This window comes from Xiphias gladius, chromosome 7 (genome assembly GCF_016859285.1).
Source record: "Xiphias gladius isolate SHS-SW01 ecotype Sanya breed wild chromosome 7, ASM1685928v1, whole genome shotgun sequence".
NCBI lineage: Eukaryota > Metazoa > Chordata > Actinopteri > Istiophoriformes > Xiphiidae > Xiphias > Xiphias gladius.
The window spans coordinates 24,021,344-24,045,089 of NC_053406.1; the positions used below are offsets into that span (position 1 = coordinate 24,021,344).

At 41.0% G+C, this 23,746-nt stretch overlaps 1 protein-coding gene across 2 annotated transcripts in view; it reads left to right on the top strand.

Annotated features, from left to right (window-relative positions):
• Positions 1 to 23,746, top strand: part of nectin1b (nectin cell adhesion molecule 1b) — a 139,106-nt gene that overhangs the window by 113,034 nt on the left and 2,326 nt on the right. The window contains exons 7-9 of one of the 2 annotated variants that reach the window (XM_040130237.1): positions 5,882 to 5,975; positions 11,424 to 11,525; positions 15,784 to 15,970. In XM_040130237.1, coding sequence (XP_039986171.1) covers positions 5,882 to 5,975; positions 11,424 to 11,525; positions 15,784 to 15,927 — 340 coding nt within the window. In that variant the 3' untranslated portion in view covers positions 15,928 to 15,970. The remainder of the gene's footprint in view (positions 1 to 5,881; positions 5,976 to 11,423; positions 11,526 to 15,783; positions 15,971 to 23,746) is intronic. The other variant, XM_040130238.1, reaches the window with a different exon arrangement.

The window sequence follows — 23,746 nt, forward strand, 5'->3', positions numbered from 1 at the left end:
TTTGCCCTCGCAAAGCGGCACATGATGAGACTCAAAATTGGTAAATCCTAATATATCACTGGCCCTTTAGAGGCTGCACTGGCACAATAGTCAACTGATTATCAAAATAGATGGGCATTGTCAAAAGCGATGTTCTCAGAATAATGTGTTCATCACTCTGTCTTTCGCCCCAGTGTGATGTATGACCTCCAAAATGCCGAAAAGCACTGCCCATTTTGGCGCCGTTCCCCTGCAAAATGAATTCACTCACTAGTGTTCCTGACGTGCGGCCGGTGTTGACACAGTTGCAGATACTCGCTGGTATAAATCACTTTGATGCCAACTTCCTGGCCATATTTACCACAATATCTGAACAGAATCACATGCAGGATGTAATAGGATGTTGAGTTATGAGCTGGATGTCGGTTTCACCAGGCAACATTAACGCTTTTTTTTTCTCAAGTGTGGGTACAAATTGCTCCACCTTGGGTGCTGGAAATGGTTTTCCAGGACTGAAATGTAGCACTATTGTGATTTTGGTGGACGCTTGAAATTATTGTTGACTTTACAGCAAAGTCAAATTGAAGAAAAAGGGACGTCGCAGTTATAAAAATAGCTCAAATCGACAGATGACACGGACAGAGGTGATTCGTAGAGACATGGTTTGATCTTGTGTAACCTTTGATTTATTAAATGGTCACCAGTGCTTTTCACCATTGCTGTGTGGAGACCTTTAAAATGTGATAAATGGTAATTCATTGTTGGACACCTTCTAGCTTTAAGCTGTAACCACAGTAGGATTGTCTTTCTTGTCTTTCTGAGTCATTCAGCATGGACTGTTATTGTACTGGGTGTGAATTCGAATGAATCACTGTTGTTGTTGTTGTTGTTAATGAGTAAAAATGGTGCTTGGTTTCTCTGTACAGAATGTTATATATGCAGTACAACTGTCCATAACAATCACTTTTATTTTCATGTTCTTTTGTATAGCAGTGCATGTAATCTATTGTCAATGCCTAAGGTGTTGAAAAAGGTCGGGAAACTGGCCGTGTGTGTATAATTGTAAAGTTAAATGTTCCAAAAAAACAAAATGTTCCCCAAACAGCAGAACTAGTTTTTGATGAACTTGTCAAAGAACAAAAGCAGAAGTCAGTTTGTTTCATTCTTGTTTTCTTCTTTCTTCTCGTACCACAAAAGAGAAAAGGCTGGGCTCTGCAGAGTAATTGTTGTCCGCCTTTTGAAAAGATCGGATCGAGACAAAGCATGAAAGTAATTGGCTCCGAAAGATCAAATCACATTTATCCCATCTTGCAATTAAAAGTATCATTAGCATTTAAATTGCCAAATAAGATTGTGATCAACAGAAATCAATGAGAGCGCCAAGGATCAGCTCAAACACTTCACATTGTTTTCCACAAGCAGGGCTGTGGTCATATGGCGGCTCTTTGAAACGCTTCTGGGGATGCGTTCTCTCATGCGCAGCGGACAGAAGGAGTGTTTTCATGGGACATCTTAACGCCGATTATCTGCAGCTCGAAAACTGCCACATTGTTGCAAAAATATATAGGAAGGTTGCTATTTTGTGAGAGCATTGTAAGTCATTTTCTTTGCTGTAAATCTTCCGTTACAGATTACTGTTCTCAGTTTAAGGATTAGTTATGTTTTCTCTTCACTATCCCCCTTAAATCTCCCCTTAAGCTGCCCTGAGCCTTTTGTAGCCAACAGAGCGAGGAGGAGTGAGGTCTTCAAGGTGGATGTCTGAGAAGGAAACAGTGCAAACTTGAATTTAGCTTATGGTTCCTTGCCCGGTGCTTTTTGCTCCCTACGGGCTTGTGGTGCTTGTCAGCTTTCATTAGTGTCCTCCTCTCGCAAAGCCAACGCCCACATACTGCCTGCATCACATCCAGCCACGGGGACGTCTGTGTGGAATCACACAGCTGACATGCACATGAGGTGGTCAAGCTCAGAGGAACATCATCATATCTGACTAATGACGGATCATGCTAACATTGGGCGCAAAGCGCCGAATTAGATCATGCACAGTAGAAAAAAGGAGAAAATGCAGAATACCATGCACAAATTTGAAGTGCTGAATATTTTACTCACTATATGGCATACGTATACATCATAGCAAAAAATAACCTTAATGAATATTTAATGTTACGCAGCCCTTTGGGTTGATTTCAGTCTCGTTACATCTCATCTTTTTATTCTCAATGGCAATTTCGGCCAGATAACCATCACCACAGTCGGTCACTCAAAAATTTTAAACCAAGAAAAGCTGCATATATTAATCAACAAGCAGGAGGAAAGAAAAAAAAAAAAGTATATATCTTTAAGATCAAACACTTAATCTTATTTATCTTGAAAGCAAGCTTTTCATGGAAAAAAAAAAAACCCTTGCTCTATGTTGTCCAGTATTATTGTGAAGAAAAATGCTTTCATCTGTGAAGCAAACATTCCCTCGGTGACCCGGCAGCTGCCATGGCAAAACTTTTTCTGATTAATTATTCAATCAGGGAAAACTTTTCGACAGTTCAATCCAGCTTCAATTAGTTTGTCACGTGCATGTGAGTTTATTTTGCTCAATTACATTCTCGATTCGCACGCGTAGCTCATTCTATGCCCCCGATGCTACATGCTAATTCTAAGCTAGCTCAGAGCATATTGTGTGGTTGCACAAGAGAAAAGGCAAAAAAGATGTCCACATGCATAATAAGGTTGCGTAATTTTAGAGTGCTCTGTCAACGCAAATTTTTCCCACAGTGCATTGCACAGGTAATGTAGAAGTTACTCACTGCTGGAAAAAACAAAAATGAAATCACTTTGAGGACAGCGTTCGGGCAGCTACAGAAACATCTTGACAAACAAATGATCTCTCTGTAAATGGATAATTCCGTTATATCAAAACTTGGCTCTGATTTTTTTTCGGTTTTAGCCATCCTCACTGATATAATTCTCACCTGCCTTTGGTCTGAGATCTGACAATGTGGTGACACGGTTCAAATCATATCAGATGGGGCAAAGACACAAGCAGACAGACGATTACACAGGTTTTGAAAAAACACTAGCCAAACCTGAATGGGAGAGAAAAAGAAGGAGAACTGTGAAATTATTTACCAAGCTGTCCATTGTTAACATTCATCACAGTTTACAGATCAAATTCCTGGTTCAGTTTTGACCTACCGCACTTGCCGTAGCTGTGCTCACAAACAGGTTTTCTACCAACTGAGGGATTCATAGCACTTCCACTTTCAGTACCACCTAAACCACCTAAATTGGTCTAGACAAACGGGCTAAACTTGTTTCTTGGCACATCATACTTGAAGCGATGTTACTGTGTTAGCAGATCTCAGCAATTACTTTTGGTAAGTTTAACGTTATCATAACTGATAAAAAATGATGGCCAAAAAAAAAATCAGACACGAGTTGGAATAAACTGAAATGATGCCTTAGGTACGCTCAAAGAGGCATGCCAAATTTTTTTGTTGACTTTTGAATGTGCCGCTGACGGACACTATGGTCCCACCAGCACAATGCCCACAGCAGAGGGAGGAGCTGCTCACGGGTGGAAGAATGAAAACAAACTACGAACAGAGATGAGACAGTTTCAGGAGCATCTTCGCAAACAAAACTTTCAGTATAAAATCTTTGGAAAAACATTTAGCTTCCCCTTTCTTAAGCTTATTTGGCAGTAGGTTTGTGATTGGCGCACGTCTTCTTTTATCACTTTCTACCACAAGGCAGTAAAGTGCATTAATGTCCTGTATAGTAACATCAACAGTATATTTTAAAGCTTGTTACTTTACAGTCTTAATTTGTAGTATGGAACTGGGACATGGCTTGAGTGACAGAGAACACACGCCGCTTCATCAAACGCCGCTGCTATTTTTCACTCTTATTTCCCGCTGTTGTGTCAGCCAGTAGTGACGGCCTATACATTGACGATCTCCGGAGGCTGCTGCTTGTGCGTAACATGATTACAAATGGAGCTGAATTCAATCAAGAAAGGGAGGTATGACAAGGGGGAAAGTGCTTGCTGTGGGGTTGGTGGCCACCAGTTTCTTCATGTTTGGTCGGATTTAACAAACCCGCTCTGTACGTGTGGCCCCAACACGCTACCTATTTCAACAGGCTCCTTCGCAAAATGTGCAGTGAAATGCAATCATCGGGGAGGGGGGTCCAATGGGATCAGATGTAAGCTGAAAAATGCAGCAGGATCCGAATGCAAATGCTGCATCATATATGAACGTGATATAATAAATCTGTCCCAACATGATGATGTGCAACTTGACTTGTCTCAAAACACCGTAAATAATGTATGAAATGTTAGATGATGCCACATTTCTTTTTAACAAACTGACATTTAGGTGCATGAGTCGTTCATCAGCCGTCTGTTCCAGCAAACTGAAGAAAATTCATGATTTTGTGTGTATGCACAGCGCACACAAAGGCCGAAAATTACATTTTGTCTCATACATTTCTTGAAAGCAAATCTTGTTTTTTGTTTAAGCTTCCACCTTTATCAGAATCCAGTCAATCATAGGCAATGGATTACAATCCTTTATAATGAGCACACTGCTGTACCTGCAGAAACGGCATTTCCACAAGAGTCATAATTATCCGTCTCTGAGAAAATGGATGCTTCTCCTCTGAAGGCTCGGCGATGGAAGAGGTTATTGTAGACGAGGGAGTGTGCCGCACGCTCCCTTTCTGTGTGTTTGCTGCGCCTCTGTGCTGCAGGCAGGCTGAAGTGGGTGCCACATGAATCTGGCAGTGGCATGGCAGCCCTGTCTGGAGACAAGGTGATACGGACTGGAAATAATGAGCGTGAAAGAAAGAGTTAAGAGGTGCACTCATGCACAAATTTTCTGCGCATTAAAACGCCGGCTTGGCCTTGCAGAAAGGTCATGTTATTCAATAAGGACGTGAACCAGTGCGAATGGGAGGCGGAAGGAGCTTGAGATAATGCATGTAGGTACACAGCTCAGTGTCTGTGCTCCACTTCATTATCTTTGATCAGTCATGATATCATGTCGGAATACGGCAGATGACATCTGACTACCAGCATGTTTGGGGGAAGGGCTTTTCTTTGTAACAATTTCATAGCAACAACCCTTCTGCTTCCTTGTCTGAAATAATTATCTGCATGCACTTCAAACAATTTCAACATCAAGCTTTCAATTACTGCTGTCTTTCCTGTTCACAGTCTAATTTCCCTTTTTATTATCATATCAGCGAGTGTGTGCTGGAGTGGCCTTTATCTCCAGTGAAAATTTCACTGCCGGTTTTAAGAAAACAGTTGTTTATTGTCCTGTCGACGGCGGCATGTAAATGAGGACAGGTGTTCAGTTGTTCAGTTGCTCAGGCTTTGTTCTTCCCCAGGTGTGTCAACAGAGGGGCAGGGTGAGCGCATGGAGATTAGGAGATGTTAGTACCAACAGATCCAGGGAAAGGTGGAGAGCAGAAGCTGCCTGCTGAGCTCTCTGAGTCACAGCTCAGGAGGACATGTCAAACAAACAGTCGCTGCACAGTAGGCAGGGTGTTTGTCCATGTGGCACTCTGGATGAGACTCAATCCACCCTGAGGACTTGACTCACACATGCCCTTCTCCCTGCCCCCTATACCCCCTCCATCTCCATCTCCTCACCTCAGTGTCCAATTACAGCCCGCTCTCATTAGCACAGTGTCTCTCCAGCGAGAGCCTTTGAAAGGGCAGGGGGAATGGCTGCCGCCGCCACAAAGCCACCAACACGAGATCTATCAAAATCCAAGGAAAGAGTGAAAAAGGCAAGTGCAGGCAGGACTTCTCATTATAGAGTGCTGTAGAAGGTGAGGGACGTAAAGAATGGCGATCCCTTACTGTGCTGAGTGTCATGTTATCTTTTCACTCTCTTAACAGGACCGACCTCCCACCCGCCCACAAACCTGCCCCTCCCCCACCCAAAAAGAAGAACAGTGACATGAAGGGACACTTGACATCGGATGACATCCAGGTAAGATCCTCCTTCTCCTCCTTTTCTCTTACTCTTATCCTCTCAGGCGGATCTGGCACAACTCTCCAGATTTCCGTGTCAAATTTCCGTCACTTTGTCCCAGTGTTTGAGAGAAATGCGGCTAATTTAGGCCCAAACATATTTACGAAAGTGCGCAAAAGCCGAGTCAGAACACTCACAGCTACATTCATATCATAGATAAAAGAGCATTTCAGCACTAATTGGGGCAGAGCTTTATCACGCTTTGTTTTTTCCCCTTGAGATGTGATTTTACTCTAAATCGGCTGGACTTCGTGGTTGGTGTTCCAATGGTATTCAAGGCTGAGGTGGAATGACAATATAGCGAAATGAGTTCCTCCAGCAAACGCAGTTACAATGCAATTAGCTGAGAGTGCTTGAATATCTAAATTTAGAAACGTCTAGTTACCAAGTGAAGCCAGCCACATGTAACGTAATTACCAATCAGAAGCAAATTAATTTCCGTCTTAATAAGTAGATTAATGGTAAGCGGGTCATTTTGGGCACATAAATACTGACCTTGCAGCGCAGCATAAATAGTAAAGAGCACCATAAGTAAGCGAGTGTTGTTTCTGGTTAGAATGCTGTGTGCAGGTGGCATCGGGTTATAACCACTGTGATTTCCCACAGGGCGGCTGCAGCATAGGTCTGATTATTGTATGTAGTACATGTATGTCGTACAAATTCATTCTATCGTATTTGGACCTTATTAGGTGAGTGGTATAGACTATAAAGTACCACTCACATCTGATAAACAGCTTCATTTCTCAGAAGTGTTTGTTTGTCCGTTTGTTTGATTTTTAACCCCGAGATATGATTTCATCATTTGAATGAGCAGTGTGGTTATTAATCAGAGATAAACGGAAATGTCAACACTGGGCGGAATCTACCGCTAGAACAATTTTTCTCAGATCGCCGATCTGGGCTGAAGAGGCAAAGCACTCGCTGCCACTACAGAGACCAGTGTTTGATCCCCGACAGTGGTAGTTTGGGGACAAACCTCGTCTTTTTGAGCTGGTTTTGAGTATGTACTGTGATCGTACTGGAAAAGGGTCAGAATCAAGTATACTCGCAACACTGAGTATGCATGCGAATAAACAATAGATTTTTGAGTGTGCTGTGGACGGACACTATTCTCCCACGGTGAAATGCTCAAAGGAAGGGATGTGCTTCTCACGGCTGGAAAAAATTAAGATAAATTGTGGATGATGGTGAAAGAGCCCTGGGAACACCTCAAAAACAAAAAATAACAACTGACATTTTGCTGTCTCTTTGTGACATTTGATTGGCAGTGTCATTCTAAAGTTGCGGTTTTCGGTTGCCTTTGCACAGCGGGCATGTTGCACAATTTTCTGTACAACACAATGAGAAGTACTGTATGTTGATTTCTCGTATCGTACCTTCAGAAAAACAGTGTACTATAAAGATCAGTCTAAGGTACTGACAGAGAACTGTAGCTACCGCAGTAACGCAGCTTCATTCGCTTTTCACCAGTGCACTTTTGTCAGGCTTGCATTAGGAACACAATTTTTTACTTTAGCGTTGTCAAGGACTACAGTTAAAAAACAAAAAATAATAATAATAATTGGCTGTTCCAAACTGGGGAGATAAAGTGGAAAAAACAATTATTAGAATCTGAATAACTGAAGATTCACCTAACCACCGAGCTGGCCACTACGTATCAGCACTGCAGAGATTTTAGATCCAACTTTATGATAGTCTTCATAGCTCCAAGGTCAAACTCATGGACATCTGGGCAGGGAAAGGAGTAGAGAGAAGGTAAAAAAAGTAATGTGCTCCCCGCCCTTCACAACTACTGCAGAGGAGTACTCGAGTAAGGCACCTAGTGCCCGACTCACTGGTTATTAGTGGAGAGATGAGGCTGTAGCAGGCATCATACAGGATTTAATGTGTTGTGTTTTATGGCGGTAGTTTCTTTTAAAGAGGCTGCATGCTCAGCGAGCTTGCATCTGGAAAAAGGAAATTAAGCAAAGTAAAAAAAAAATAATAAATAAAAATACCACAGCAGGTTCATGACATGATGGGTAAAGTATGCATGAATAAACAATAATCACTGATGCATAAGCGATAAGAATTGCTGCTATATGAGTAGGCATGTGCGGAACAATATATATGGATCAACAGAGAACCAAAACGCTTTTTAGGTTCACCCTCTCGGGTTTCCTAGTATTTATGTCTCTAAGTCATTCTGTGCAGCGGGTCATGTTGTAACCGTGGCTGCACCTTCAGCATTCGTTTGAATGGCACAACAAGTAAACAACAACAAGTAAAAAAAAAAAAAAAATTGTCAAGGGATAATCTGAGCTACAACTTAAATCATATACCATGGGGCAGGGTCTTTAGTCCCACCTTCCTTCCTTCAGCGAGACAAGTTGCTGCCTGTCAATCATCTTGAAGGGCTGTGTTAATCAGCATCTGTAGAGCCACCAGGCGATTTGTAATAATAGCACAGTTCTGTTTATTATTCGCTATAGCTGCTGCAGGTTGGATTTTGGTAGACCTCCTTTTTCCTCTTCTCACTCTTACCTTTTTTGAAGACTAAGAAGACACAAAGTCACCATACCGGGTCTGTTCAAACACTCGAGAGAGAGAGAGAGAGAGTTGCATTTCAAATTTTAATCATAATGTATACATAAGAAATAATGAATTGTTTAAAATTGAAAAATAGAGACAAGGATAAATCATTAACTTAACTTAACTTCAAAAAGGAAAATTGGATGAAGGCACACAAACAGACACAGACAGGCACTGGCAAATGTAGTATATCCTATTATTAAAATTGGAGCCTGAAAAAGTTGGATATTGCAGCTTTATTTTTCAGGATAGGTTGCCAGGTGACTTGACTGGCCTGGAGAAATTGGCAGCATGGCGGTTTTATTACTGCACAGAGCAAAGCTGGCAACACAGCCAAAGTATAAACATCTGCACTCGCTACATCGCAAGCAATCAGTGTATGTTGCTATGAGGTGGACTCCACGAGCCAAACAGACGACAACCATCCAGGAGGCAGATGTCTTTATGTTCCGAACAATCGTGTCCTCCTGCTAATTGCATATGAAGTCTGGTGCTCAGCTCACTGTCCGGCCACTCAGCCATAAAATTCTTTGCCTTTTGATGTACTATGAATGGAAACGCTCACACGAACCAGGAGCATACCGATAGGCGTTCAACGGCTATTTCTGAGTGTGAGAAAAATGGGGCTCAAACAGCATTTGGCAGACTTTTGATTACTCAAATAAAACAGCACAAAAGTGTGGAGGGGGAATACATTGTTCAACATCTATTATATGAATCTCACATTTATGACGTTAACATCCCCATTGTTCTCGATAACTTTGATTTTTCCATTCACTTTCACTCCTTTTCATTGTGCAGTACGCAGGTCTGACAAATGTTTAACGACGGTTTTTGTGAACATTTATTTGTTATTAGAAAATTAATTCCAACATGCCACCAAACGCTTGTGGAGCCCGTTGTGAATACCGCACCTTAAAAACCCTTCAGAGGTACTTTGCCGTCAGCGGCATCGAACCTATCTTTGTGATATTGACAGAGTCAGTGGCGGATCAATTAGGGGAACGCTGCGGGGAAGGTTTAAGACTGGTGAAAAGGGGAACTATAGAGGAGTGCTTTGCCCCGCCCCACCGACCCCCCTCCGCTCTTCTAACGTGCTGCTTTCGTCACGCCGCCGAAAAACAAACAGCTGAACCTTGAATTTTAAAGTGGGAACCTTAGCCGCGTGTAGCCCCCTAAAAAAACAAAAATTTAAAAAATACTAATAATAAGAATAATATAGGCAGCTCTCATGAATGATGTAATCTCTTTTATTTTCATGCCCCTTTCAAAAATAAAGAGCCTTGGGTTGCAAAAATTGTGTAACTGTTGTTTTATAGCATGACTCATGTTGTTTTGAGATATACATACATAAAGGGAAATAGGATTGGTTCCATCATCTTCACACTTCATGTCCTTTCTAATGTGCCCTGCTCTCTTCTTACATGAATGACTCCCTTATTTCCTGCTGAATGTTTTTTCTTAAATGGCCCTCCGCCATCCCTGTCGGAATAACATCTTTAGCTGTGTTAGATAGACATTTATACAAAATAATGGTATATGCAATAGCCTCTTTTTTTCATTTATTTTTTTTTTTTAATGAAATTCAAGTTACTGTGATTCAAACATTTTTTTCGTTGTGAAGGTGCACAAAAAGCACATTACATAATGTGACGGCATCATCCTATTATGTATTATACTGTGATCTTTGAACATTAACCACTACAAATCTTATGTAGTATAAAGTTGACTTAAGGCATTGTATCTGCTTTGGTTGAAAAGCAGGTTTTTTTAAATGTAGTTTAGACCTCCTGTTTGTTGTAATGTTCAACACTTTGAAATCTTTTTTTTTTTCCTGAAATAGTAGCTCATGTATCTTTTATGAGCATATTTCTTAGTTTTCTATGGAGACTAAATAACAAACGCTTGACACGTTAAAGACTCAGTCTTCTTTGTAAATTTAAATTTTCCACATCTCAGACTACCAACAGTCGAGTTTCAAATCCTCAAACACTGAGATATTCCTCTAAAATATGAGAAAGCCGAGGCACAACTGTAGAAAATCTCAGTTCAGAGACGTCTATGCTATGGGGTGAGTCCGAATGTAAAATATTTGCTGTTCGGCAACGTCAAACCATTAAATGAAACCTGTAAACACTGAACTGGGATTTTACATTGTCAAATGGAGTCCAGATCGTCGATATTTTCATCTTTTATTTTTCTTGTAAAAAGAAGGAAGTGAGATATTTGTGTATTCAGAATGTATAACGATGGTCTCAATGAGCTCCATCCATATATTAACAATGAGTGCTTGCTAAACTGTAATTAATCTGCAGCGTATCTGTTTTGTCCTCACGTCACCTCCATGTGTGAAATAAATTCCCTTCAGTGGCTATGGAGCGCCGCTAGCTCCTGCAGCTTTACAGTAGCTTTAGCATTTTTGCTCCACGATTTCAGACGTTTGCATCATAACTTTGTGAGATATGGAAGCAATTAATTAGACAAAATAACTTTGATGCACATACAGAGTTCAGCGGAGCGGCTGAAGTTCAAACTGCTGTCAAACTAAATTCCTTGTCAGATTTCAGATCTCATTCCAGCTTATTACCACTGAAAACAAATGTGAGCAAGCGAGGTCAAAAAACATTCAACATATTATCCCACTGCCGAAGTGTTGTAGCTGTGAACTAATGTGTATGCAACAAAGAGGGTATTTTCAGTGATGGCCTAACTGCATTAAATGAACCCCGGTGAGGACTGCAGCGCAGCTCCAGTCTGAACTGGTTGACCTGCCTGGTTCGGGGGGAGTTTTGGGGCTCGTCATGAGTCTTGCTGAGCTCTTGGTGTTTCCTGTAGGTGGTTCATCTGGACAAGGAGGAGGAAATGCAGAAGCTTCCTCTTCAGCCTCCTTATTATGACATGGCGCCTTCCGAGTCGACCCCCTTCACTGATAAGCCGGTGAGTAGCGATGCCATGAGCAGATGCAAGGGAGCTCCTCTGTCATTCACAGCCGCTGCCTTCAGCCAGCAGTAATTGCTGGTGAAAGGGTGAACTTTCTGTGCCATTATGCTCGGAGCTTTTTGAGAATTGATTTTCAAATTAAATGCAGGGCTGCGATGCTTCCTGACTGTCACTGAGGCTCTTCGACGTAGCTGCTCCTTGTCGCTCGCCTGTTGCTAAAAGTGGACGGGAGAGTGCGCAGGGCCTATTTCACGTCCTGACCCCAACTCTCACCACCAGCTCTGCCCTCTGCCTCGCCCCTCCTCCACTTCCCCTCCAATCCTCCGTAATTACCTGTGTGTTTGCTTAGCAACCGTGTGCAGGTAAATTGCAGTGTGATGCGCTACAGTACGTCGTCGCCCCTGAGTGTTAACTGTTGACTATGAAGTGCTTGCCTTGTTGTATCAGATTCCTTCTGCTTACTGCGGTGAGCCTCCCTCAGTGGCACAGATTCTCGAGGGTTTCTGAGGCTTTATTTCCTTTGGCTGGATTCTCGGCTTTGAGTTAAAGAAAATAAAATTCTTTTGGACTTTCAGACAATGTGTGTGCATGTGTAAGCCTGTGTGTGTTGTGTGTGAACAAGCTGATAAAAAAAAAAATCCTTTCAACTCTGTCTTGCTGTGGTAAATGTGAACACTTGCTGGGTCAGCCGTACAATAGGAACAGTCGTGTTAAATTAGTATTTTTCTTGCTACCTGTATTGCTAATGAAGGTAAGAAGTGTTATGTTGCCCCTGACAAACAAGCAAACATAGGCCGTTGATGAAGACGGGAAAGGGTGATGACAATCTGATATATATAAAAATAAACTGATGACAATATCATGTGGGTGTTTATCTGGATTACTGCTTTTGCTATCAACACCTTACACTGCTAAATCTCACAATTAGTTTAGTTAAATCAGTGTATTTTTATTTTAATCAGTCAGACAGAGTCATTAGCTCAATATGTCACGCTAATTTCAAATCAACTTCAAATTTTTAAGTAGAAAAGTAATTCAAGTCTGTAGCTTTCTTTCTGTGAACAAATAAAAATGAAAAACAAAAGCCAACAATGAACACTGATCCTACTAAAAGGTTTATCCGTGTATCCAAATCCAAAGAGCTCCATTGTTGTCTGGAAACTATTAACAGCAACATCAATGAACCACACGGTCACATTTGGTAACTTGTTCCCACATTATCACATACAGTGTTCTGCAGCTGGAAATGACAGATGACGATTTCCCTCACGGGATCAATAAAGTCGATTTATCTATCTATCAGAAACCCTGAGAACCACATGTGTATTAATCCGCTGCTGAAAATAGTCCCCAACAAATGCACTATTTCCTTCCTGTTTGATTGAAATTAGTTGAAAACTACAGTGTCCTCCTGTTTTGGGGAATTATTTATCACTTTAAAAAAAACCCATACATTCATGACCTGTCTTTAAAGACTCGGATCTTCAGTGGGAACAAGTGGGCTGGGGGCTGAGAGCAACAGACTGAGTTGGGAAGTCAGAGACTACTTAGAAACGAACGAGCACATTGTTGGTTTTGGTCTTTTCATGAGATTTGTTGACAATAAGAAAAACACACATATCACCTAACCTGTCCTTTAACTTGAACTGACTTCATGTTAAAAGCTGCCTGTTGTGCCTGGCGAAAGTTACTTTTCTTAAATGTGAAATTGATGCACACAACTCTGGCTAAGCTTCCTCTTAAACGTCTCCTAGAATGGGAAACTACGCTCCATAACTCTTGAGCTTTGCTGATGCTGCTGATGAACTACAGGCTTTGCGTTTCATAAATTAGCCTGTCAGCCAAGCTTTTTAAAACTGCAGCTTCGCAATTATTTTCTGCTTTTTAAATGACTCATTTTTTCTCAACCAACCTGCAGGAATAACTCAATTATTTTTCACTCTTTTCCCTGGATGCATTGATTTTGATTTTCTGTGTAGTTATTCAAGGATATTAAACTATCATCTTCAATTCTATGCTCAAAGGAACTGGATGTTTAATTCTGATAATCCTTGGACATTTTTCCTGAGGTTTATTTCCTGTCTCTGATAACATTCCACTCAAATCGAAGTTTAGTGCTGCTCTTAAGATGAATAGTGTACCACTGAGGTTTTCAAAAGAGTTTTTGTGAGAGACATGTATTGACTGCTAAGCTTCAAGTGTTACTAATGATGATTCTCCGGGGGCAAAACACTACCTGCCAATTTTAAATGTGATGTGGCTGTAATTTTCCTCCTGATTGCACTGGGGTCATGACAAATATTCCAGATATTTAAATATCCAGCGAGTGCAGTGTGCGAGAGGTGGAGCAATATGTGATGGTGGAGCGATTGCACAGTAGGTTTAAATTATTGATGTGAAATTCTGCAAAAGCTTCAATCATTTCTATGTAATCTTTTCTCGGATGGAAATAAGGAACACTGATGCTATGGGGGGACAACAGTTATCACCCCAAAGCACTTCCTCCCCCACACCCCCTTACCATCCGCTCTGAGATGCTCTATAGGTAGACACAGGATAGCTGAAACCTCTGCTTTGCATTTACTTTGTCATATCTCCTTCTTGTGCTCAATTGATTTCATCACCAGGAAAAAGGCAGGCAGACTAAAAAGAACGGCGCTACCATTTGATCCGGTCACCGACTGTCTCACGCAATCCCTTTTTTGCTCTCAGAATAGAAGCGCATTGTGCAGCAGCATACTAGATTCAGGAGTTGTAGCCAGTGAAATGGAAGACTTGTCCGTTAACTTTCAATCCTGTCGTCGTCCGCCTGTAATTCTAGTTTGTCGGTAATACAAACTTCAGCGCAGTGTGATTCCCATTTGTCCTCCCCTGTGCTGAAAGAACCCCTTTGCTTTCGCTTCTCATAAAAAGAAATGCTATTCCATCTTTACTGTCCATGTCAGTTTACTCAAAACAAAGGAAGACTGAATAAACAATTTGTCAGTACTGTGACTAAAGTAAAAATGGTAATGTTAATCACCACCTTTAAGTAGAAGAGGGGCAGAGGAAATCAAAACCTCATTTGCTTTAATGTAGTCATGTCTCCTTTTTGTCTATTTTACGTTGTCTTTCAAGCCTATGTCAACATTTCATATCAGTTACTAAATACATTCAAACGCATTTCCCACAGTTTGTACGTGTTCCCGTCTTGTCAGTGTCTGAATTCATACTTTTTTCAGATGATTATTGACCCGGTGCCTTTGAGTCTCCTTCACGAGCGGAACATGACAATTTGAGAAGGATTTTTGAAATGAGATAAACAGCGCTGAAAGCTTTCATTGTCATTTATTGATTGCCCCATTAAGGTCATTTACTCGGCCATCCACTCGGCCATTTGCTCATCGAGTCAATCAGTCAGTCAATCACTGGACGTGTGTTTGTGCACAGTGGTCAGATGCTGGTAGAATGAGGGTCTTGGTCTGTGGTCACATGCATGCTGATGTCCCAGTGTTAAAGCAGCCACCGCAGCACCTCCATGGACGTGCTCACGGTTGGTGTAAATACCTCCATGTGTTGCACAGAAACTGTGGTAACATCCAAAATCAGTAAATTCATACGGTTAACGTTAATTGCTGTCCTCATTGTTTTTAGTTATTTATTTTTTTAATTTTATACCATAATCCAAGCAACACATGCCCAATGTGTGTTGGCTTTGTTTAGCTACAGTGATTGTTTTGTTTTTTTTAAAATCAGGTTTTCATGCCCATCAACTCTGGGCATTGCGTATGCACACATGAGCAACAGAATCATAGAAAAACTGAAATAAACACATTGTAAGTGAATGAAATCTTTCTTTCTGTTGCACATGCCCACTCTTGAATTGAATCATTTTATGAATCAAATAGATCAATGTCCTTATGTGCATGTATGTGCAAAGTGTGAGTCCTTCTCCATCTCTAACCTTTTCTGGTCTTATATTAATTTCTGTCTGTCTGTTATGATTTTCTGTGGAACATCTCCGTCTCTTTGTCAGCTACTCACATGCCGTCTTAATCTGACATTTTGTTTATATGTTCCATGCTTACACATTTTTCTTTGCCTTCCTCTCTAACACAACTGCTCACAAACTCAAAATGTCGCCAAGACCATCAGATCTTCAGTCAATATTTTCTCTCTCTCTCTCTCTCTCTCTCTGTCAGTCTATCTGTCTTTCTCGCTCTCATATTTTTGGCTGCTACACTCCTCACACACCTCTCGCCTCTCTTGTCTCCAGAACTCTGGCCACAAGGACTGTGATGTCCAGTATGCGGAGCTGGATACTGCGGCTTTGGCCTCTTCTCCCAGCCCACGAAGCTCTGCTCACACTGGCCCTGGGGACCTTGTCGAGTATGCAACCATCCAGCCTAGCTCACACTAGCGCATGCCATTATAGGCCTTTCCCCTCAGACTTTGGCCTCAAGGTACACAGATTGATGCACCCCTTCCCTCCGTCCGTCCCCCATTCACATGCACTGACATCCCTTGATATGCTCCACATGGCTCCCTTGTCTACCTTCCTCTTTAGCGTTGGCCGTCTTTTGATTTCCCCCTCGCTGCTCTGCAGAAAGTTTGAGGCGGACCTGTTTTCAAGCAGTTATCTCTACACAATATAGCACTCATGGAAGGGGAGACGTCCAGCTTTTTTTGACGCCACAGAGAAACAATGAAACCTAAGTCTAGCTTGCACATTATCGTGAGAGATCATAGGATCAGCGCCATAAGTGCTCCATTAGTTTCAGAACATTTCATGACTCAATGGAGGGCAAAAAACTGTTTCTTTCAAACACTTTATCTTCTTCTCGTCTTTCAGTCTTTACATAAGCATGAATCCTGATCCCAGAGAAATCTATAGAGATAGTGTCTCCCATGTAAACATTTAACATTCCCTCCTAATGTCAATAATATGGCAGATTTAGCTGCATGAGTCTTTTGCATGAACATCTCAGAGGAATGGTGAGTCGCTATCTGTGCATTTGCATCCTGAACAGAAAAAAATGTAACTATACTTTAAGGTATTTTCAAGTCACTGTTTGCCCTGTCAACAATGGCAGTGTGAAATATTGAACATATCAAATATAAAATATTTGCTCTGAACATACATAAACATGCAAAATGTGTTTCTCGAGTGATTATGCCACACTTGACAACCCTGACCGGTAGCAGGGCAAAACAGGCTCTCATCTACAAGATGCTGGTCTGATATCTAATCTGAACCTCACAGGAGCGAGCCGGGGAAAAAAATCCTTCCCTCACACACAAATACAGTCCTCGGCACCGTTTGAAAGCTTCATTATGCACATGCAGCAAAGTGGGATATAAGGGGGCACTAATCGTCATGTCGCTAGACGGGTTAGACTGCTTTCTGTGACAATTCCTAAGGCAAGTAATTACCCAGGCAATTCAGGAGGCTCTCTTGAGGCAATTGTTTTTATTTTTTTTAATTATTTTAATTCACGGGACAGGGTAAGGCGCCCCGCAGAGTGTGTATTATTGAAATACTATAGCAGAGATTCTCCTCCAATTTAAAGACAATTTCATCTGAGAGACGTAAATGTGAAGCAGATGAAAAATACATTATTGCCTTAAATAATTCAATCTGTAACCCGAATGAGTTGTTTGTAATTTTGAAAATCTGTGGGTGTGATACACGATCGTATAGAGAACAGTGTCAGAATGAGCAGCTCTAACTGATGGGCAGCAGAGCACAATATTACTTTTTGTCTTCTTGAACTGCAGGTTTGGATTCACCATTTTGGTGAATCACACACCAGGAAGCGAGAATTTAAAGCTACATTGGGTATTCACTCGTTGGTATCCCCAGATGGGAACGGGAGATACTGTTTGAATTTTGACCCGTTCAGTAGCCAGGGATCATGGGACGTCATTGCAAATACATTTATCAACCCAGCAACTCTGATGCTTTACACTAAGAGAAACCAAAGCCACGAAAGCGAAAAATGGGCCAGTGAGTCCAGCTTTCTCTGGGCAAAGCGTAAGGCTGCCACGAGACACTTTGCATTCTGCTTGGTTTCATTGGTTTGTTCGCCTCTTAGCGATCGGTTGACACCAATGATACATAAGCTAAATTCCTCAGTGTACCATTAATAATACAGACCCATACGTAAGTATGTACAGTCAGACCAAATCACTCACTGCAAGTACATACCGGGCTCGGAACAGGGGCGGTTGGGGAGTGACAATGAAACTTTCCCCACAACTCTATCCCCAGAAAATTACGTTTCCACCCACGATGGGGTAAAAAGGAGAAACAAAACAACAACAACAACAACAACAACAAAAAACAAACCAGAATTCCTGCATGGAAGAAAAGAAAAAGCAATCAATAGCGTCATGTTTTTTAGGACATCATTGAAACGGGTAAAACTGAATCATCAGAATTAAAGAAATTATCTCAATTTACTGGCAGCTTTTGAACATTTTTGGGACTGAATGGTGATAAAATGGCAAAATAATGATATCTTTCAACAGGTGTGCAAGGTATTAACTTATTCAATACAGTAGATATGTGAATCTACATTAAAAAGATTTGTATAATAAACATTTGTTCAAGATTTGGATACCTTAAATACATTTTCCCCCAACACCAGGCAAAAAAAACCGAAATCTGGAAACCTGTTCTACCACCGGAATACACTCGTCTGAGACAGAGCAGACAAATGAATGAATATTGATTCAGTCCTTGCATCTGCATTCACAAGGTGTTCAGTCAGCAGCTCTGTAATTGATGGTATACTGTAGCAGGAGAACAGTTTCAACATGACAGTCCCTCTGGGAAGCACCTGTTGACATTTCGTGTTCGTAATAAGGCATTAAGCCTCGTCTTCACTGGCTCCAGTCGTGAGGTTAGACCATTCAATAAAATCTTTGTTGACTGAGCCAAGGACTGTACCACTTGGTCATGCCCGGGGTCACAAAATCCTCACTTTATTTTCTGAGAAGAATAAAGGCTTTGAAGTTCACCTTTAGTCAGTGATTTAAAAGTAATCAGTGAAATAAATCAGCCAACTATTAATCACAGCACGAATGTATTTTTCTAGCATCCATTTGCTTTTGAAAGACTTATTATACTATCAGATATGAAAACTTACTTGGGCCCTACTTCTCCAAGGTTATGCTATCTACCAAACGTGCAGTTGCTCAGAATGACTTCAAGGTGAGACAGATTTCATTTAGATTAACCCTCAATTTTAAATGCACGCATTTAAGAATGTTCCCCTTGTCCTCTTTTGCTTTACATTTCTATAAAGTTGAAAAGAAAAAAAGCATTTATTTCAGTGAGAAAGGAGAGAGGAAATCTGACCTGACAGAAAAAGCAAAGGGCCACCAAAACTTCTGGAATATTTTTAACACTTTGGCCACTCACGTCTTAGCAACATAGTAAAAAAGCCACACGTACATTTGCGTTGATAATAAAACTACTTCTCCAGATCACACAGAGCAAAACATCTGTTGCGTCTGCTGTTTGAATGACTGTTGAATCTTCCATTTCAAAGCTGCTGACTTTTCTACTCCTGATTTGTGAACAGCTGTGAAAGCTGAATGGATGTACTGAAGCATGTTTTGTCTGATGTTGGATTTTTGGCGTTTGCACAGTGTTGTCCGACAGACTGGACACAGCGACGCCAATTTTCTGTCAGTGGTTAAGGGGGCAGAGGTGTTAACATGTAAGGAAAAGCTATTCATTTGCGGGATATTATGCTTTGCTACCCAATGGAAACATGTGGAAATAAATTCATAATATTACTGAATGACAATGAGTTCATACTATAACTAAATACAAAGATTTAACATCCAGTTGTATTGATTAGTCTATTGAATTGCTGCTACTTTTTGAGAAATCTTTTGATTTTCGGACGGATGTGGCCCGTGACACAGGCATTGAACAACACCGGAATAAATCAAACCAACTGGGTCAATGACTCCAATTACAATTACAAAAATGTAGCACTCCAATTACTGGAAAAAGATACACAGGTAATTCAAGACACGCTGGATCAATGAGGATTGATGGTGTGATATGCGACGTTCTTGTAAATAAAGCGTGCAGATTTTACATGCACAACACCTTCTCTAAGAATAGTGCAAAAAAGCACAACACATCCACTCGGCTGCAAGTAAAAAGGCCTTGTTTTGGGGAAGTCAGAGGAAATAGGCGGCACAGAGGAGTAGATATGGATCAGCTGAACGTCACATAACATAAAACCTTTTGAAACGAGAATCTCCTGTTGAGTAAAACCATAAATTGCCACAGACTGCATTGAAAAAATGAATATTGCATAATCAAATGACGAAAACGGCCCCGCGTGATGACGTGCAAGGTGCGTCTACTAAAGAACAAGTACGAGATTGGCAAAAGTTTTACACTTGAAATGAATTATGATAATAATCTGGAAAAGGGGGGGGGGAACTCCCCCCAAAGGAAACAACACCACAACACAGCCTCAGCTCATGATAACATCCCGTAAAGGGAAAGCTATTTTAGCTCCAGATGGTGCTCCCCTCTCTGTGTCAGCAGATGTTGCATCTGTTTCTGTGTAGTGTTAACAGGAATAAATTAGAGGGAGAATTGCAAAGTTAACAGTCAATGTTTTCAATCAACTTTTCAGTTTACACTCACTTTTAGTGTTTGATCTGATTAAGGGCAAATCCAGGGGGATCAGACACCCATCTCTTTGTTTCTCTAATTTTGTGATTCAGGCTGAGAAACTGTGTGTGATTTTACATAAAACTCCGTCCCGTCTCATAATACCCCTTTTGCGCCTCAAGAGGCGATAGTGAGTCACTGTAGCGGCCAGTCTGGCCTCGGTCCAACATCAGAGGCTGAAGATGTAGTAACTGCTAGTAGGCTATAAACCCGTGTTGCAGCCATCCTTCCTCTCTTGGCGACATTCCTCCAGTCCTTCCTCAAGCTCAGCTACTGACGCTGCTGCCCTCCCTCTCCCTCGCATTTGCATTTCTATGCTGCCTCCTACTGGAGTATGAATTCGACAGTTGGCCAGTTCTTACACATTCCCTCTTTAATGACCTTCTTTGCATTAAATTTCCCTTTAAGATTAAGTATATGTCTTCAGATAGGCTGTTATCCTTAATCATCAACGTCCTTTGCCCGCTGCCCAGGGTTTGATGCTGAAACTATAGAAATGCTTAGAAACCGAAAAGGACACATTCCGCTTGACGTCTGCTGAGGATCAGCCTGAGGTGAATTAGAAAGAAATAAAGTCATTAAAAAATGAATTAATTAACACAACTTATAGGTCGGAATCCAGCAGTTGCCAGTTGGCACACAGGAGTATGGAGGCATCGGATTTAAATGAAATTCATTGGGGAAAAAAAAAAAAAAAAAAAGATTTTAAAATCAATTTTGTGTAAGAAGTCACAAAAAATTCAAATAAAAAACTGAACTTTGATAAAAGTTTGGGGTTTTTTTAATAGACAGTTTCGCATTATGGACAAATTTAAATCTCCAGGATGTAGAACTTGAAAAGTTGCGACTTTGGTGCCCTCATTGGTAGGAAAAAAAAGACGATATGGCTAAAAGCAACAGAGAAAATCTTTCAGCAGGATGTTTTTTTGAGAGTATAGTTTATAATGGAAGCTACTTGGCGTGCTGCTCCCAAACAAATGCAAAACCCGAGTGTAGGTGTGCTGTCAGCGTAGCAAATCTTTTTGCTTGCAGCATTTGCAGAAAGACGCAGCTCAGACTGCACCGTGGAGCCTCCTGGAAATGCATCCCATCGTCTCCCTGTTCGCTGACGGAAGAAACCTACCCAGTAACCTCAAATAAATACATGAGCAGCAGGTACTCACCCTTAATCATGAAAGAGGCACTTAATCAGATTTGGTGTAATGTGATGAATTATCATGAAATGAAAAAATAACAAAATAACCTTTCAGCGGAGGGTCTGTCTGTGTCTATCTCTCACTGACTACAACGGTCATTTCTGTTCAGTGAAATCCATTCATTTCCAAAATGCCACCAACTGCAGAATTAAGATTTTATTTAAAAAAAAAAAGCCTTGTATGACCTTATTAACTGCGCATTTTTACAGGAACAGTTTGACATTTTGGAAAATACGCCTATTTGCCCCAAAACTTGCAGATACATATTTTTCAATGCTCCGGTTTGACTTAAATCAGCCTATTTCTCACGAGTAGGGTTGACCTGTTTATTTTTTCTTCAAAGTGACACTGTATTCCTATCATGAAGTCGGACCTGTATCCACAGCAGTTTTCAGGTCTGAATCCCAGACCTTGAGACAAATCTATAAGCTGAGAAAACTGCTCCTCAGACAATTGGTTTTAATTTGCTTGAAATTGCTTGAAAAAAAAAAAACCAAGGTCTTCTTGGCAGGCAAACAAATTAATAACCTGACAAAGTAGAAAGTTTTCTTCCGCAGCTTGAGCGGTCCTTGATACTGACCTCAAACAAACAAGCTTTTCGTGCGCTTCTGTCAATTTCTCCAGCATGTGTGTCAGTACAGGTTTACTTGCATGTCGCCTGCTCTGAAAACACCAATTCACCTTCACACAAGATCACCACTAACCCTTTTGTCTCTCTGAGATCGACCGTGTTTATTTTACCATTCATCCCTCACAATGTAGTTTTAAATAAAGAAACCTCTTGCTCGGGGTACTGTTTCAATCTTTCTAACGGTCCAAATAAATATTGATAAATTCTCTGTTAATACAGCTGAGGGCAATTCATTTCAAAGAAGATAGAGACTGAGATTGACACAATATAATCTATATTCATATAAGTTACGACACACATGTTGGGCTTTTACAAGATGAACTTTGGTCTTCATAGGTTAGCTTGCTTATGACCTGCTCAATAAAAATCCCTTGTTACGTTCCCCATGTTTTACCCATGCAATACATTTTGTAGTGTGGCAGCTTTTATTGTGTTGCAAACATTCTTAATTTATACATTTTGTTTAACAAATGCAATGTTCTGTGGGCAGATTTAAGTCTGTCTGTGGTTTTGTTGCCCCACCAAAACGTTTTCAGAGTTGGGATCATCGTTTTCGTAGATGTAGAGATGCTTGAGGAATACTCGTAAGTTCCATTTTCACTCTCATACATTTTTGAATTTTTTATTTTTGCATGCCTGATATTAATCACTGTCATGTCATAATCATGTCTAAGCAGTCATAATCATTTTCCTTCGACAAACATCGAACACATTTAAGGAATTCCTTAAAAAAGAAAAGCTGAAGTTGGAGCTAGTTAGGGCCCTGTGGCCACCAGGGGGCACACAAAAAGGCAAAACTAGAAATCTATTGTCTGTTTGTTTATTTATTTATTTATTTGTCATAACCTTGTCCTATTTCTCCACTCATTTTTTTTTCTTACACATTTCTTAAGGAGGAAACTAGGTTCATTTTATTTTTTCTTCCAGTGATCCAGGATGTGACATCAAATTCTGTAAAAATTTGGCCCCAAAATAAGAATAAAGACTAATGTCCCTCATTCAAAGCAGCCATTCTGTGTTCCTCTCAGACGATAATGTTTTGAAAACGTCCGAATCCTGTTTTTCATGCCAACATTTTCAATTCCAAAAATACACATAGAAAACATAGAAAACAATTCAGGGCTGAGGGCACTGTTTTCATGTTGGCGCTGATCAACATCAGTGACCTTACACTGCCACAAAGGTAATTTTGTTTGTGCCCTGTACTTTGTGGTACTTTCATGGCCGGTATGGTTGTGCTTTAATACCCCCTCTCTCAAAATGAGCAGGGAGCGCCGTGGATGGGGGAGAGGACAAAGGAGAGGACAAATTTAATGGCAAAATACAACTGCGGTATTTCAAAGTTGAATCTCCATCTACCCAAAACACATCTCGGCGCATAGTTGTAATTCAGTAAAGGCATTAATGTCAGTAAGGCTGAGTATCCATTAACTGAAATCTAACCAATACATTTCACCCACAAGTGGGGCGTACGATTGCCTTGTCTTACCTTACCTCTGTGTGTGACGTGCACTTTAGAGACAATCGCGTATTCCTTACCAGATGCCTCAGCTAGCACCAAATGATGCAAACTACAAACTGCACTCCCCGGCAGAGCCAACTCCATGTCATAGCTGCATAGCCGGACCCCAAGTTTGCGCGGGGGCATGAGCATGATGGGTGACATCCCGAGGTCCCCAGTGTACACGGCTCCACCGAAGATCTT